The sequence below is a fragment of the Lactuca virosa genome, chromosome 9 (genome assembly GCF_052849685.1).
Source record: "Lactuca virosa cultivar CGN04683 chromosome 9, Lactuca_virosa_CGN04683_v6, whole genome shotgun sequence".
NCBI lineage: Eukaryota > Viridiplantae > Streptophyta > Magnoliopsida > Asterales > Asteraceae > Lactuca > Lactuca virosa.
In genome coordinates this window covers 33,530,225-33,548,729 of record NC_136434.1, presented here as the reverse complement: position 1 = coordinate 33,548,729, position 18,505 = coordinate 33,530,225, and the positions used below count along the sequence as shown (strand labels likewise).

The 18,505-nt window shown below is 35.9% G+C and overlaps 2 protein-coding genes across 2 annotated transcripts; one reads left to right on the top strand and one right to left on the bottom strand.

Moving 5' to 3' along the window:
- Positions 1-5,348: 5,348 nt before the first annotated feature.
- LOC145135780 (putative small nuclear ribonucleoprotein G) lies at positions 5,349-6,359 on the bottom strand. Its single transcript, XM_079069997.1, has 4 exons — positions 6,214-6,359; positions 6,042-6,064; positions 5,704-5,825; positions 5,349-5,593 (listed from the first exon to the last, which is right to left on the bottom strand). The coding sequence occupies exons 1-4, from the start codon at positions 6,246-6,248 to the stop codon at positions 5,531-5,533; spliced, it is 243 nt and encodes an 80-aa protein (XP_078926123.1). The 5' UTR covers positions 6,249-6,359; the 3' UTR covers positions 5,349-5,530.
- A 1,055-nt stretch (positions 6,360-7,414) lies between these two features.
- Positions 7,415-8,407, top strand: LOC145139115 (auxin-responsive protein SAUR50-like). The gene is made up of 3 exons (XM_079073051.1): positions 7,415-7,781; positions 7,874-7,932; positions 8,336-8,407. Exons 1-3 carry the CDS (start codon positions 7,415-7,417, stop codon positions 8,405-8,407), a joined length of 498 nt encoding a protein of 165 aa, XP_078929177.1.
- The last annotated feature ends 10,098 nt before the right edge of the window (positions 8,408-18,505 follow it).

The window sequence follows — 18,505 nt, the reverse complement described above, 5'->3', positions numbered from 1 at the left end:
ACTAAAAACCATCTCATCAATATCATACATACTAAAAATCATAACTGAGTAACTCAAAAGTCATGTGACTGTGTCAAAACAAATACTGTATCAACAATATCAAAATATCTGAATAAAACTCCCAGGAATAAACTGAAACTATGGTGTGTGCCATGTCATCATCCCAAGCTCTTCCCTTTACTTGCGGAAGTACCTGAAACCAAAACTGAAAACTGTAAACACAAAGCTTAGTGAGCTCCCCCAAACTACCACATACCATACAATAACATATAAGCAACTACTGGGCCTTGCCCACTGCATCGGACCGAAGTCCGGAAACTGCATCGGACCGAAGTCCGGAAACTAACCAGGGCCTTGCCCTCTGCATCGGACCGAAGTCCGGAAACTGCATCGGACCGAAGTCCGGAACACATAACACAACATCATGCTTGAATCACAAAGACATCAAGCACACTGAACTACTGCATCAGACCGAAGTCTGGAACTACTGCTAACTAAACGGGCCGGCATTGTGGCCGTAGACCCGTTCCTACTGGAAGGAAACTCACCTCGTAACGCTGACTGTCGAGATGCTAAATCTGAAACTGGCTGACCGCTGCTCCGGAATTCCTCGGCTACAAATCCCAAAACACTAAATCAAATACGGATAACTAATCGCAGGGCAAAGTGACTATTTTACCCCTGGTCAAAGTCAACTTCCCGGTCAAAGTCAACTTCCTGGTTGACCAGACTCGCCGAGTTGGCTCGCCAACTCGCCGATTCCCTTCCATCTGTTCTAGATTTATACCCGCTTCTACTCGTCGAGCTTGGCGAAGACTCGACGCGTTCTTCTTCGATGCACACATACTGAGTCCAAGTTCATCCGACTCGCCGAGTTGAATAACAACTCGTCGAGTCTAAGGCAATCTTCATCGAACTCGCCGAGTTGCTCAACCAACTCGCCGAGTTCACGGCTATCTTCATAGGACTCGCCGAGTCCAGCGTTCTACTCGCCGAGTTCATTCAGTCCTTTTTCCATACAGGCCTGGTTTGAGCGATGCAGCGGCTCCAAACCACAGATCTAGGCTTCTAGGGCATGCCTATCACGTAAAGTTGCAAACTTTACATGCATGCATAGCTTTAAGGGCTTCAAATGTCAAAACTAGGCTCTTAATGGGGTTCTAAGCTCAAGAGGGACCTCAATCACGAACATAACTGAGACTTTACACCTCTAGAAGGTAATGAGGGTCCAGATCGGAAGTGTAACCCAACCATAAGGTTTCTCTACCAAGGATTTGGGGTTTTAGGGCTTAAAAGCAACAATTTAGGGACAAATAAGATCTAATAGATCAATAATCAAGATGGAAACTTTATTACCAGAATGGATGACCACAAATGAATGTGTTCTGGATCTAAGTCCCCTTCCTTGAGCTCTTCAACCCCTTCCTTCTTCCACTTGCTCCAATGTGCACCAAAAGTCCCTTCACAAGGCAACAATCGCTCAAACTCACCAATGGAGACTAGGGTTTCGATAAGGGATGCTCTGAGGGTGATGGGGGCTGAGATGGGGCTATAAGGACGTTTAAATAGGGTGCAAACCCTAAGGATTAGGGTTTCCTCCTGACTGGCCTACTCGCCGAGTCCAGGCGTGGACTCGCCGAGTAGATCACTTAAAGCCCGCGTCCAATTCGACATCTACTCGGCGAGTTAGGGCTACAACTCGCCGAGTAGCTCTTACAAAAAGAAACATTTAATCAAATTAAATACGTACCAGGAACGGGGCGTTACAAATGACCTTACGCTCGTATAAGAGAAAAGGGGCTAGATAATTAACTTCCCCTTCATAAAATACCCATGAATCAGATGTGTCAATATATGAATTAGGCTTCATGTTTCTTGAAAGAATCAATCGAGCAGAATCCATCAAGCAAAGCGTTAGCTTTCATGGTCTTTTTCAACTTACACAATCTCTGAATCCTGATGTAAAACCCAACAATCATGGTGCCTGTTTGATGCCGAATGTGGTTGTAATTGGCTTGAATTTCTTTCTGGCCATCTCGACAGCCACTGAGAAGTATGAACTTGATGAACCTAACTGAGACATTTTATCGAACAGTTGGAATGCGTTGGTTAACGACGTTAGTAAAGCTGCCCGACAAATTTCAATAACTCCATTTGGGTGAATGAATTTGAGTGTTGGTAGCTCCCCTGTTCATCAAATATGAAAACAATAAAGAAAGAAGCGATGAGGTTCAAGATAGATTCAAACTGAAGTTGTTTCGTATTTGGGATGCCAAGATCGATTTCATTGGGTAGACAATGCTCTTACCAGATAGAAATAAAAAATCGTTTCTTGAAACCCGATTTGTAGATAGAAATAAAAAACGAAGTAACTCCAAATATGAAAATAATGAAGAAAAAAGTGGCGGGGTTCAAGATAGCTTCAAACAGAGTCGTTCTTCTCAATAATCCATCCCTCAATCGATTTTGGTGTGTGTTGTGTTAGAAAGCTTCTCAAGAGAAACCTGCAAATCAATTTTGGAGTGTGTGTTTATGTGTGTGAAGGAGACGACAAGGAAAGTAGAGAGGGTAACCGGCTAACCGGTTGTTACCTGTTAAATGACAATTTTGACACAATTAGTCCAAATATTAGGCTTTAATGAACACAAAAGAGACCAAAGGGTAAAACCAACAATTTTTTAAAAACCTAAGGGCTTTTATGGCATCAGCCCTACATATAAATATAAAAATATGTATTTATATGGTTTATATTATATAAAAGATATAATTATATGTATTTGTACATATTACCAAGTATAAATATGTATTTATTATCAAACATCATACTAAATAGATAAGCAAAATAAATATTCATTAATTAAAAACATAACGTAACAATTATAAAACCCTCGTAATTAGAAAACCTCAATAAAAACACTCGATTACAGATAAGATTTAGTATAAAATTTGAAAAAACCTCTATTATTCAACTATATTAGGTTAATAGTGAGTAGATAACAATAAATGATCAACAAATAACACTCGTAAATGGAAAATATACAGAATATAATTCAAAAAAACATCGACAAAAACACTTGATCACCGTAAAAATTAAGTATTATCAACTTAAAATCATTCATTAACTGTTTTTATCTCAAAAATTGATAACAAAATGTCAAATACGAGTGTAAACTTCATTGATGATTGTAAGTTCACAAAAAAATCACGAAATGCATCAATTTTTATATTGATCTGAAGCATTTGTTTTTGCAAAATCAGTCATTGACGACATTTTTTACTTTATCAAGCTTTTTCTGTTCGATTCAACAATTATAGATGAAGATTTAGGGTTTTCAAATGTATATAAATACTAAATACAAGTACATATATTTTTAAAAATATATTTATATTAGGAAAAATATTTTTATACATTTAAAAATGTGTGTATAAAATATTTTTATACATTTAAAAATGTATGTATAAAATATTTTTATACAATTAAAAATGTATTAATAATAATAATAATAATAATAATAATAATAATAATAATAACAACAACAACAACAATCAATGTAAGGGTAAATCCGAACATTTTTGAAAAATTTAAGGGTAAATCCAAACATTTTTGAAAATTCAAGGGCTTTAATGGCATTAGGTAACTGGTAGGTTACCTGGAAACCGGCTACAAGGGTAAAATTGAACAAATTAAACAAAACTTTGGGTTTTACTGGACATAAAACACGTCCAAGGGTAAAACCGACATTTTTGTGAAAACTTAAGGGCTTTTATGTCATTTTCCCTTGATTATATCATAGATGACAAGCAAATAGATGGAACGCATAAAAATAAATTATAAATAATTAACATTTTATTATCTTTGTTCGGTTTACTTGTTCATATTTATGTTTCAGAAAGGTGAGATACATCGTTCAAACCATCATATCGATGTGCTTTACTACTGAAATCTTGTCGTCCCATTGATCTCAAAAAGGCTAAATATTTGCTTCACTCTGTCTATGTTCGTCATGTAAGTCAATGGCATGTTAAAACGAGGTTAGAAATAATGATGGCGAATGTTTGGTGGCAGAAGTTTTCACTATTAAGTGGGAAATTTTCATAAAAAAAAATTGGTTTGGATGTTTATTGTATAACCAGGTGATAATAAATAGGAAATGAGTACGATTTAAGAATTAAATTTTCTTATCATGGACTTAAGGTCTAATGGAAATTTGAAAAGCATATTGCTATTATGTGTTTATGACTCGTTATAAATGATGAATTTTCGTTAAATGTTAGACCATGGAGAAAATAATTGGGTTAATGCAAGTTACTGGCAAAAATATGAAAAAGTAAACTTATAAGATTGAAGCTTTACTAAGGCAACAGTGCCTAGCCGGTCATTTGGGCTTATCTATGTTTTGGGCTTATATCAGTGTTGAGTCTGTCTGTTTGATTTATCCAAGTATTCAACTTGTCTAAGTGTTGGGTCTATCTAAATGTTGCACATATCTAATTTTAAGTGTTAAACTTATCTAAGTGTTAGGCAACAGGGTTTATGAGTTTATCTAAAAGTTGGGTCACTGTGAGTACAGGATCTTGGTGTCACTTATATATGGATTTAGGTTAGAATTGTCACTAAACAACTCTTAGTTGGGATGATAATGAATGGAATTAGGCCAGCTTGAATAAATCTAGAATATACCTAAGTTTGGTGGCAAGTGTGTAGGGTTTACAAAGCCTCTTTCACTTACTTTTTGAGAAGAAAAAGAGATAAAACACATAGAATTGGGATACAAATCTGAAATTGTGTTGGGATAAAAAATGATAGTGTATTTTCCACCGATTTTAACCTTAATCAACCTTATTCATGCTTCAAATTATTTAACAGACAACGGTTCCTTTGAAATATTATAATAGTTACTTCCGAAACATTTTGCTAACCAATCGCATCCCAACTTCTGACAACACAACATTAAGACTAATAAAATTATTTTTCAATATTTCAAACTTTAGCACATAAAAGAAAACAGGGATCACATGTGCACACGAGATCTAATAGCCGACTGATAAGTTAATGTGCTTAATGAGAACTTAATGTGCTTAATCGGTAAAGCACTTAAAATACATTCTAAAACACAAATTGTTATATAAATAGAAAAAACAATAGTGTACGAATCAACTTTTTCAAGAGATCTAACATCGGTGTTTGGTATTGTTTATTTAAAACAACTTATACTTATTTGTAAAATCGTTTATTAGCTTTTTCGGTGTCAAAATGTATTAAGTTGATAAGTTGTTTTTTAGTGTTTTGACAAATTCTACTTATACAAGTAAAATGATCAAAAGGGTCGGATACATATAGGTCCATATTTGCAACCAGAAAATTGACATTGAACAAGGATTCAAATTCAGAAAAGTATTGAAGTCATAATACATATAAAAGATTAGTCGGCATTATAACTGATCATACTCTTCAAGTATCATATCAGTTGATACTGCAGCATCTATTTTCATGAGAAAGTAAATAAAGCATGATTATACAAAATACCAATTACTGCCCTCTGCTGACTGGCTCCAGTGCTTCAACAGTTACCACACTATTCCCTCTTATAACCTGTGTGTTGTAAAAAAACAAATGATATCAATTTATGACAATTGGATTGGATTGGATTGGATTAATCTAAAGAATAAAATAATTCATTCTTATTTAGTCACTTCACTTACCACCATGCCTATTTCGTTTTTCTCTTCACCATTCACTTCAACTGTGTTGTCAATCACCAGGTTCATGAACTGATCAAAACCACGAAGTGTCCCAACCACTGTCCGATTCGCATTCAGCTTGACTGCAATACAAAATTAAAGAGTAAAAAGTAAACCCTTGGTTCTTTTGTTTTCCAATGAACTTCGGTAAGGATAATGTGAGTTTCAACCAAGCACATAGAGGATTATAGTCATCAATACAAAGGATTTTGGTTTTTTCAAGAAGAACGTGTTTAGGCAGCGACAATAACTTACAACAAAACTCGGTAAACAGATAAATGAAATAAGCGAAAACTTACTTTGTAGTTGCTTGTCCATGTACCTGAAATCCAATTAAAAGATTAGTAAGAAGAGTGTCATAATCGGGTGAACAAATACATTACAAATATTACACGAATAATTTGAAAGGATAAGAAAATTTGAGATGAATAAACCCTAATAAACTGTACCGGAGAGAAACTGACAACTTACTTTTTAAGATCTGGAGGTTGACCTGATCTGCTCATGGCGAAACCCTAGGAATGAAGATAGCGAGGATTCGAAGACGATGAGAGAGGGGCCGAATTGGTTGAAATCAGTAAGGTTTAACAAGAGCAAAACCCTAATATCATACGACTACGGAATACGGCTCTTCTATAGTTCTATTTTTACTTGATTTTCTCCCCCTGTATTATGGTTTAATGTCGTTTTTGGGCCTTCAAATTTCTAAAAACTACTGATTCACTCCTTTCATTTAAGTGACGTGATTTTTTTTTTTTTTTTTTTTTGACATTTTTAACTTTAAATCTAAACTTTATTTTATTTTTTACTTTGACAAAACGTCAAAAATGGTTCCTGTGGTTTTCGAAAATATCAAGTTTAATCCCTAAGTTCAAAAAACCTCACAGATGGTCCCTGTGGTTTCAAAACTTTTAACATTTGGTCCTTCCAGCTCACTTCGTTAGCATTTCACCGTTAACTCATTTTTTAATTTTATATTACAGGGGTAATTTCATCATTTCAGTTGTAACCTTCTCTCTTTAAAAGAAATTGCATGTCCGATTTTTAGGCAAACCCTTTACCTTTATCAGTCGTCATCTCTCTTCTCCCTTCCACTGTTGCTCGACCGTTGCACCCTTCACGACATCCAATCGCTTCTTATTCAAAGATGGTGACTTGCAGATGTGGGAATGATTCAAATATATATATATATATATATATATATATATATATATATATATATATATATATATATATATATATATATAGAAGGTAGTTTGAAGTTCAATATAAAATATAGATGACCAACTTATCAAATAAATAGTCATTTTTTTTGGAAAAAACAAGCCCATGAATACTTGAATTTGGTCGCATCCCATCGAATCTTTTTAAGCCCATTATAATAAAATTAAATATAAAGTTTAAATCATTTTTTAATTTTGATTCACACTAACAACAAAATATATTAAGATATATAAACAATTTGACAGATAAAACATTTGAAGTCATATCATAGTTTATGACACAATGCCATCCAAGTGACAAATACATCTTAACCAATCAATTATTGACCAATCTAATCCGTCTTTGTCAACATAATCAACCTATATATACATCGCTTACAAACTCCTCTTTGTTTGTAGGATTTCAACCCATGATGTCAAAATATCCTCAAGTTTTTGTTGCGATAGAAATGTTCCGTAGGAAGACTTGTTCTATCAAGAAATTGGTCAAGAAAGCTACATACAGAACGAGATATCTTAGCTTTGAAAAGTTTTATATTAAACAAGAAAGTTTATTAAGACATGGTATTGAGGGCTACACATCTACATGTATTGCTGCAGCTGCTGCCAGCATCCGAAGAGGGTTCTTTGCTGTTTATGTAGGTGTTGAGAGACAACGATTTGTTGTGCCAACAAGCTGCTTATCTCATCCGCTCTTCAAGATTTTATTAGCCAAGGCTTTGGAAGAGTTTGGGTACAATCAAAAGAACGGTTTGGTTATTCCTTGTAGTGTTGCAACTTTTCAAGAGGTTGTTATGGTGACGAAATGTTGCAGCTGTATGTTTGATTTTGGACATTTTCTCGAAGAGTTTATTATATAAAGGCATTTTTTTATATATTTTTGTTTATTTTTACAAATTCCAAACCAGTTAAGGATTTTAAAGAAATGAAATCCACAAATGCTTCCGGCTCCCGCTTAGTTATGACTGTAAAAAGTTGTTGAATGATTGATAAAACCTAAATAGAAATACGACAAAAAACAACATATAGTTCATCATCGTAAACATTATAAATGTACCTTAAAACATATGCTTTTGAAGGGTCTACTAACATAAAGTCTTAATATTTTAGGAAAAATTTTAATAAAGTCTTAAGAAAAATTAAATAGAAAAACTTAGGAAATTCTTTCAATTTAGCCCATTGTGACATTTTTCAGTAGGTCACCATTCCACATGGCATGCCACATCTCCAGGCATGTGATGATGTGGAAACTGATGTCACATCAACTTGTAACTGCAACCAACATACAACTTTGACTACAAGTGTTTTACAATTTATATCCTTTACTACGATATATAATTATTACATTTGCAACTTTTTTTTAAACGAAGGCAACAGGATTCGAAGCTGCGCCTACTCAAAACATAAACAAAGCCACTTACCAGTTAGGCTATGAAGCTTAACTGAATTTCTTGAATGTCCATTTTTATTAATGTATATACTTCTGAAGATTTAAATACATTTATATTACTATCTTTATTATTATTTTTATTAAATTATGTTATTTTTAAAAAGGCAATGAAATATATTATCTTTTAAAATCTTTTTAGTAATATTATTAAATAAACACATGTATAAATGCTTTTTGAATGCATATTTATACGCATAAAAATATATTTATTTCTAAAAATACATATATATATATATATATATATATATATATATATAAAATAAATACGTAAAAAAATAATTTATATGTTTTTTACCTTAAAAAACAAGTTTTTTAACGTTTTCTTTAATATATACATATTTAAATCTTCATAATTGTATACATTAAATGAAATGAGAAGGAATAAAAACAGCAAACCTATATAGGTCAACTGGTAAGTGGGATGCTTTGTGTTGGAAAGGGCGCAGGTTTGACCCCCTGCTGCCATCACTTTTTTAAAAAAAAAGTTGAACGTTTAATAGTCATATATGATAGTAAAGGAAATAAATCAAAAAAAGCTTGTAATCGAAGTGGTAAGTCGGTTGTATTAGAATAGTGGTGGCGCGAGTTTGAAACATCCTCCCTTCATTCATTTTGAAAAAAGTTGGGTTTTTCATTAATAATCAATAATATGATTGTAACACCCAAGGTTGTAAAATTGTCGATTAAAGATATCAAGTTTTAGGGTTTTTGGAAAAAACTCGTAGTCGCGGTGCGAGTATTATAGTGTAGCGTCGCGAGCCACGTGTCAAGTCGCGACACGACCAGTGATGCTTAGGGTTGCCTCATTCTGTCAGCCTCCACCTCTAGAATCATTCATTCTCCCAAACCATAGCCTCCAAAGTTAGTTTTAAGCTATTATTCATGATCTTGTGAAGATTGAAAGAGGAAGGAGACAATTCTTGGTTCAAGGAAGCTTAGCAACAACCTAGATCCAACATTCTCATCTCTTTCCTTGACCATTGTGAGTATAAAGTTCCAAGCATGATTCTTTATCTCTTAGATCTAGAATTTTGAGAAGTTTAGTGTATTTTGCTCGCTTTCCTTGTATTCTTGGATTTGGAGAACTCTAGAACCATATGGATATCTTATGTTGCTTATGGACGCAAATAGGAATACATGCACTTCCCTTTGTCCATGCATAAGTTTTGGTCCTTTTGGGAGTTAACTTTAGAGCTTAGTTGTGATTGAGCCTTATGAATGGATAAAGTTGGAAACTTTATCCATTAAGTCACTTAGAAAGATCATATACGTAAGTTTGGACTTCTATTGGAAATTAAGCAATTAATGGAATAAGTGTATGACATCCCCAATTTCTCGGCCATAAAAGACCGATTTGTTTATGCTTATTTAAAATTCATAGTATCCTTTTTGAGGAATAACATTGCGGAATTCGTTACCAAAAAACATGATAATGATATTATTAAACCATTTCCGAAGAAATGTATTTTATTTATATTAAAACATTGGGATGTCATCGTTTGGGTCCGTTTGGTATACACAGTATACTGTTTGGAAATCTCACTTTAAACACCTCACTAAATCCAGCTTAGACATCATCCCCGTAAATAGATCAATCAGTATAACGACTTGGAATCACTGATAAATCTTGTTTATAGGTTCATAATTATGAAATGAACTTAAACATATGTTATACTTAAAGTACGGTAAGCATAAACTCAACTTACAGGTGGTTTAGCGAGAAACCAAACTCTGCGCGGGCAGAACTTCTAAGCTCTACTTTTCGGGGCTTTCTGATGCTCCGTAGCTTCGCTACTAACACCTAGGAAGTGCTAGAGAAAGGCATTGAGGCCTTTGGGGGGGGGGGGGGGGGTGGGAGGGAGTAGGATGGAATGGTGTGAGGAAAAGAGTGAAAATCGAGCTCTATTTATAAGCTGCTAGCGCCCAGTACGCGAGGTGTACTCAAACATTACGTGGGGTGTACTCCAGTACGGTGGGCGTATGCGAGTTACATTGGGCGTACTAAGGCCAGGGGTCGCCATCAGATCGTAAGCTTTGGGGAAGAAGTTGTGGTGCCAGATCATGACACGTGTCGCCCTCTGATTAATCCGAAAATTAATTATCTTGTAAAATCCATAACTTTTGTATACAAGCTCCATTTTTGACGTTCTTTATATTCACGCGTATCTATCGACGTGATCTATAACTTTCGTTTAGACTCCGTCGGCTAATTTTGACTTTATTTTTATAGTTATATTTTAACATGTTTAGACAGTTAAAGTCCGTAAAAAATTCATAACTTTGTCGTCCGACGTTCGTTTTCGACTGTCTTTATATCGTTGAGCTCCTATTAATGAGATCTTCAATTCTCATTTAGATTATGTCGGCTAATAATCGATCGATCTAAAATTCGATTTCCGAGTTGTACATTGCTATGCTGAATCTTAGAAAAATCATAACTTCTTCAAATGAAGTCAGATTTGGACGTTCTTTATATGCACGCTCCCGGTTTAACGTCTATTACGACTTTCTTTTAGATCACTAAGTCTAAAAAGTATTTTGTCAAAAATTTACTTTTTACGATACGCGGAGCCGTGCCGGTTTAATCGCGAAACTTTGATGGGTCATAACTTTTTCGTTATAAGTCGGATTTTAGCGTTCTTTATATGTACGAAATCCTTGTGACATATACTATAACTTTGGTTAAGATTCTTTATCATAAATAATCTTATATCAAAAAGTCATTTTTAACGCTTATTATCTCTAAATTGAGTAGCCCGAATCTGGGGGTGTTACAATTATCTCCCCTTAGGATGATTACGTCCCGAAATCATCAACAAAACAGGGCGTGTATAATGACTCTATATGTTATCTTTTCATCCTAGGTAATAACCGTAACTCTTATGTCCTTTCAAATGGGTATCTAACTTGTGGACTTCTTGATTGTTGGTGGTGCTCAATCTTGCACCCGCTCTTCGTACTATGTTGGACTTTCAATCATAACCTTCGAGTTACAAACTCGATCTTTATTAGAGACTCCTACTCCTTATTAAATAGAATTAACTTAAGATAAGTTCTTTACTTCGATTACTGTAACAGACAGATGGGTCATGTTCTAATAACCTCTCGTCGTATGATGTAATGCTTAGACTCAAGTCTTTTAGAGTCAAATTCTAGAATGGAAGATACCTTCCTTCATGTTCTAATGTGGTATAATCACATTCTAGCATGTATCTCTTCTAGTTACAAGATTCTTACTTTCACGGTGATTGCGATACTTCTATTGATCGCTTCGATTATCTTTCACTTCGATTTTCTGGCTTAAGTCGATGCTACATTGAACTTGGTTCTCTGAACCACGTAACATACTCATCTTATCCGGATCCAATTTGATATGACCACTAGGTTCGGAATATCAATCATCTTCTTGGTCATTACCGAAACGATGGTAACGACATACATGAACAAAACAGAATCAATTACTAGTGCATTGGTAACCTTGTGACTTTCCCTCATCCAAGTGTGAGTCCCGTGCTTCCGATAGTATAAGCCTCTACTACCTTTCACACCTACTCATACTCGTCCTAAGAATTTCCTCTTAGTTTTCCAAGTCACCATATAAGAATTTCACATAGTCATTTAACACATTAGATAACATAACTAAGGTTTATATTATTTCTTGAAATAATTACATAGATATTCAAGTTCACCCTATACTATGCCTCTTATATTAGGCTACACCACATGATACTATCTGTAACATCCCAAAATTTAAGACCAAAATTTTCATTTTTAATTTAATAATTCATAAAACAAATTTTTGAAAACATCATCAAGTTATCTCATTTCATAAAAACCATTAAGTCATATATCCCAAAAACATGTCATAAGATAATAATGTCAGAGTACAAATCCCAAGAATCTCATGTGCGAAAAATCATGTGTGTGATGCGCTGCAATCATACCGGCTCCTTTCCCTTCGAAGATGAAGTACCTGAAACCAAAATTGTAAACCATAAGCACGAAGCTTAGTGAGTTCCCCCATCATACCACATATCATACGATAAACATATTGTCAGACATATCTGGGTGTCCGACTTATCCTGCTGAGCATACCGGGGTGCTCAACCTACCCCCGTTAGGCATAACGGGGTGCCCAACCTACCCCTGTCAGACATACCGGGGTGTCCGACCTACCCCTTCGGTTTATCTAAACCGGTTACGGGGACTACTTCACCCCTACCACTACCACATAATAACATATCATAAACATATTACTAGGCATATATGGGTACTGTCTACCCCTTCGGTCTCTTTCAACCGGTAACCGGGGACTATTTCACCTCTCCTACCACTATCACATAATATTATAGCATACTAGCACATAAATCATAACAAATAGTGGCATACCAGACAATTATCACAAAGACAATCATCCCTACTATAAGCACCTACTAGTGGGCCGACATTGGTGCCTTAGACCCACTTCTACTGGAGGTAACTCACCTCAACTGCTGTTGAGTAGCTGAACTGTCATCGGCTCTGAAATCAACCCCACTCAAACTCCTACACATAAAAGATTCCCTTTAATTACCCTTTCATACTCATAACTCCTTAAGGGTCAACCTTGGTTAACGTCAAAGTCAAAGTCAACATTCTGGTCAAAGTCAACATTCTGGGTTGACTCAACTCGTTGAGTTGGTCCATCAACTCGCCGAGTTCCATAAATCATAAAATCTGGATCGCGATCCAACTCGTCGAGTTTTCCTCCAACTCGTTGAGTTCCTCTTTCTTAACAGAAACGGGACTTCCTAACACAACTCGTCGAGTTCCCTTGTGGACTCGCCGAGTTCCATGGACGTAGTCGGGAGCGTTCGACCAAACTCGTCGAGTTCCTGTATGAACTCGCCGAGTCCCTTGCATTTCTAGTCTATTTAGTCCTTTTCTCAGATCTAAGGTTCCATATTACAGATCCATATTGTTTCCATAGTCCATTTCTGTAAAGTTGGCAACTTGATGGCTTTGCATGCCTCAAATAGACCCAAACTCGAGATATAGCAATCTACTTTCATGGACATGGCCTTTTCTTGGACAAGGACGGGTTTAGGACCCTTTTTATGATTCTAAGGGCCAAATAACACTGGAAATGGGAATTCTTAGCATAAAATCTATGAAGGGTATCATGATTACCACAATGGGGTCCAAAAGACGCATAAAGAAAAACTAAAGAGATCTAGGCTATGAATCATCAAGGTGAGGACTTTTTACCTCAAAATGCTGCCAACGATGGACGAAATCCCAGATCTAATGTTCCTCTTCAAGCTTGATGACTTCTAATTCTTCCAACTCCTTCACCAAGCACAAAAACACACACAAATCCACTCAAAACTTTAAGTTTCTCACCAAAGAGTTCACAATGTGATTTAGGGTTTCAGAGAGGCTGATGGAAGGCTGAGGGAAAGGATTAAGCCCTTTAAATAAGGTGCAAAACCCTGAAAATTAGGGTTTCACTCTGGCAGGCCTACTCGTTGAGTTGAGGCTCTCAACTCGTCGAGTAGACATTGCATCCCGCGTCCAAATTTCATTTCTACTCAACGAGTTTGGGGCCTCCAACTCGTCGAGTTTCTATACAAATGAGAATAAATTGATTTAAAAATATACCAGGAACCGGGCGTTACACTATCTATATGGCTAATTGATATCTCGATCTTCAGATATATAGATCCTTACTCATGATCCTTTGCATCATCACCTATTTCATCAAGGATCATCTGTAATGCTCTTGTCTTTGGCTTCGGCGGCACATTTGGCCTTTCTGCTTCATTTTTTCTTCGGGCAATCTTTTGACATATGCCCCTTGTCTCGACATCTGTAGCATACCTTATCATTAAACATACAATCCTTAGAATAGTCACCGATCCTCCCACACTTACAACAAGTTACTTCTCCGTCGCATCTCCTATAGTGCTTCTTCTTACACTTTTCACACCACTTGGCTCCACCTCTACCCCCATACTTTTGGTCGTTCAGGTTGGACTTCGAGAATCTTCCTTTCTTATTGGATCTTGTGGATCCCTCAATCTTCCTTTTTTCTCCTGCCTTATCTTTTTCCAGACCCTTTTCCCTAATTTAGGTCTCCACATTCTTGGCTACTCTAACGGCTGTCTTCAAAGTAGTTGCCATTTTTACCGTTGCACCAAAGTCCGTTGGCAATCCGTCAGCAAACCTATCTATCTTGGAGAGTTTAGTAGGCACCAATTAGGGGAATAGCTTCATCTTCTCGGTGTTGCCGACCGGATCTGGAAACTTTATGTGTTCAGAATTCTAAACGTTTAATTACAGTATTAGAACTGGCATGTAACTTTTCAGAGTAATAAGGAGGATTACACGTTTAAGTCTTCTCTATCTATATTCTCGTCTCGATGCGTTGAACGCATGACTTCCTTGAACGTAACGTCATGGTGAAGGCTCGTAGCAAATTGAGTAAATGGAGGAAATGAAAAGGCTTATGATAGTGAATGACACCTATCGGAAGATATCGTAAGAGTGGTATCTTGCCTTTAAAATATGTCTGGTAAAATAACAGTGTGTTTAGAAGAGTACGGTACGTCTGAAGTACACCTTCGATTGGTGTAATGAATGAACGATTGGTGTAATTCCTGAAGTTATCCCATCGTCTGGCGTTTCCACCACCAACCGAGTTGAAGGAGAATTGATGATTAAAGATACGCATGGAAGGAGTCCTAGTAGAGTCTAGGGAAAACTTTATGATTGTTTGGACACATTTGTATGTGTTAAAATTGTTTTTGTAATAATAAATTGGAAAAACTGCGAGACAATACTTGGGACGAGTATGAGTAAGTGTGAATGGTAGTAGAGGCCTATACTACCGGAAACACAGGACTCACACTTGGATCAGGGAAAGTCACAAGGTTACCAAGAAGCTAGTAATTGATTTTGTTTTATTCAAGTATGCCGTTACCATCATTTCGGTAATGACTGAGAAGATGATTGTTATTCTGACCCTAGAGGTCATATCATATCGAGTCCGACTAAGATGAGTGTGTTACGTGGTTCAGAGAACCAAGTTCGATGTAGCATCTGACTTAAGCCGGAAGATTGAAATAAAAGATAATCAAAGCGATCAGTAGAGGTATCGCGATAGTTGCTTGTAGCTAGAAATGCTACCTTTTAAGATGTGATTATATCACATTAGAACATGAAGGAAGGTATAATATGTTCTGGAAGACTCTAAGAGACCTGAGTCTAAGCGTTGCAACATACGATGATAGGTCATTAGAATATGACACATCGTTCCATTGTAGTAATAAAAGAACTTATCTTAAGTTCGTATCTAGTGAGGATCGAGATTGTGACTTGAAGGTCATAATTTGGAATCTATCGTGAGATAGGGAGCAAGTGCAAGATCGAGCACCGCCTGCAGTCAAGGAGTCCAAGAGTTAGATACTCATTCGGAGGAACAAAGAAGTTACGATTATTACCTAGGATGAAGAGATAACTGTTGGATTAATGTCTAAGTCCATAACTATTTTGGTATGTACTTGACCCGATTGTGAGCATGGTCCTTTTGGGTTGCCTTCACACTGGTGACTAGACAGGATGACTGTTGAGGAGAGAGGCTGGTTTATTGTTAAGAATAATAAATTGGGGTATAAATATGATTTGTTAATATATTATATGAATAATATATTAATTTGGAATCATATTATTAATTAGTATTTAATCAGAAATTAATTGGGAATTAATTTCGGGATTAAAGGAATTAATTAAAAGTACAAGGGTTGTTTTGTAATTATTTGATAGTTGAGACTTTGGGCTATTGGATCACCTTTATTAAGGCTTGAACGAAAATCCTAGAAAGATCTAGGAGTTTTTGTCCAAGGGCTTAAGGAAAGGAGTCCATGGACTTGCTTAGGCCCTAAGCTAAGGGATTAGGGTTTCCACCTTGAAACCCTAGCTAGGCTCAAGTATAAATAGCACCCTAAGGCACTAGAATTCGGCCACCCCTTGGAAAAACCCTACTAGAGCCGAATTTTGGAGCTTAGTACCCTTCCTCCTCTCTCTCATATTCATCCTCTCACTCAAAGTGTGTTTGTGAGCCATTAGAGGTACTACACTTGTAGTACTTGCTTTCAAGAGCTAAGGAAACTCAAGGAATTAGTTGTTATTACTATATAACAACAAAAGGTATGTATTCTATTCTCCTATGTCAATTTCGAAAATAGTAGATGCATGCTAGGTTTCCTTTTGTGTTCATAAAGTTGTATGTCTAGTAGTGAAAACATAGATCCAATTAGGGTTGCATGCACATATAGGATTGTTTGTATAAAACCCATTAGTGGTATCAGAGCCTTTGGTTTTTGTTTTCAATTAGATTTGATACAAATGTATGAATTTGACAAATTAGGGTTTATGGCTAATAAACCCTAGGGCTTGGATTTTCGAAATTAGGGTTACAAAACCCTAGTTTTCGAATTGTATTAGGGTTTCCCAAACCCTTTCCTTAGCCACCAAGATTTCGAAATTAGGGTTGTCTAACCCTAGGATTTCGAAATTTGCCTTGTCCCCATGAAAAGATTCCCAAATTTTAGGGATTTGGATAATGCCATATCTTGTAATTATCTCTTAATTGTTTAAATAGATAATTAAAGATCTTTTGAATTATCCCATCCCAAATTTTCGAATTTTAGGGGATAAGGGGATTAGGTTAAAATTAATTGTTTAGTTTAATAGATTATCCTCCAAGATTTAATAATTTAAATTAATTGTTTAACTGAGATAATTATTAAATCAAAGTTTTAATATTTAAGATTTTAAAATTAAAAGGTTTTAATTTTCGAAATTTTTTAAATATGATTAAAACCCTAGTATTTTGAAATGTTTAAAATACACCCTTATACTATTATAATATTATAAGATTAATAATTATATATATGTATAAGATTAAGCTAGTCTTACCGTTAGTAGGCCTCATTCACGTAGCCGATCTATAAGGGGGGTATAAGGTTATGGCCTATAAAATGGCCGTTTAATGGGTGTTTACTCTCACCCACCGCTTCCTTGATTGGTGGAGGGTCGTTAGCCGAACGGGTAGGATAGGGCAACTAATTCCTCATTAAAAGTATAATGATTAATAAAGTAACTAAATGATTTTATTAAATTCCCAATCTTAGTTACTGTAGGCAAAAGTGAATTTGATGCAATTCCATGAAATTACACTTTGTACCCTTGCTAAGACGTTAGTAGAGCGTGTGTGGTTAACCGACACAGTAATTGGGTTCTAAGCAAAGGTGGCAAAGGGTGACTCGATGTTTTTAATAGTTCGGTGGAACGTGTGTGGTTAACCGGCACATCGAATAGGTGACTGTAACATTGGGGGCACCATGTATATTTGCATGGTTATTCACACCCTGTTTTGTGATCCTTGGCATCCCAGTCACAAATCGAGGGGCATATCGAGATTTAAACATGCCATTGAAAAGTTCAATGAGTCTCAAAAGATCTAGGAGTTTCCAATACATTTAAAACTTAACCTTCTTTTTCGTTTTTCATGGTGGAAATTGGTAAATCTTCATTTACCTACCTTCAAATATTCTGCAAATTGGATTACGGCATCCCACTTCCAGTTTGTAGAATATTGTGATGGGTCCTAGCCTTAATATCTCATTTGGGTGTTTTATTAAGGACTCAATCAACTAACTTGAATTTTCTCCCGTTTTATAGATGTCAAAGTCTGACAACTATGGTCTTCCTGAATCCGTTGGAAAAAGTTTTCCACGTGAAGATGATGTTCCACGATTGGATTGTGGAAATAGAATTCATGCTTCACTTCCTCCACCTCCTCTAATAATTCTCCCTGACCCACGTGTTCAAAGATTTGAAAAGTTCATGGTTACTCAAGCCCTATTGGCAATAAGACACAAAGATGGAAATTCTGTGTGTGCACACGTCTTAAAGATGAAGTCACACATTGACAGGTTAAGGATGTTGGGTGTCGATGTCTCAAGGAAGTTGGTTGTTGACTTGGTTCTTCAATCACTTCCCGAATCATATGGTAAGTTCGTTAGAGAGTACTATATGATGGACCATG

Bases quoted from the DNA above. Each gene is read 5' to 3' on its own strand.
- LOC145139115 (XM_079073051.1), top strand. From the start codon at position 7,415: ATGTTCCGTAGGAAGACTTGTTCTATCAAGAAATTGGTCAAGAAAGCT. The intron at 7,782-7,873 runs GTATGTTTGATT...ATTCCAAACCAG, and splicing joins GGTGACGAAATGTTGCAGCT to TTAAGGATTTTAAAGAAATG. The intron at 7,933-8,335 runs GTAAAAAGTTGT...TTTTAAACGAAG, and splicing joins GCTCCCGCTTAGTTATGACT to GCAACAGGATTCGAAGCTGC.
- LOC145135780 (XM_079069997.1), bottom strand. From the start codon at position 6,248: ATGAGCAGATCAGGTCAACCTCCAGATCTTAAAAA. The intron at 5,826-6,041 runs GTAAGTTTTCGC...TTTGTATTGCAG, and splicing joins CATGGACAAGCAACTACAAA to TCAAGCTGAATGCGAATCGG. The intron at 5,594-5,703 runs GTAAGTGAAGTG...TACAACACACAG, and splicing joins AAAACGAAATAGGCATGGTG to GTTATAAGAGGGAATAGTGT.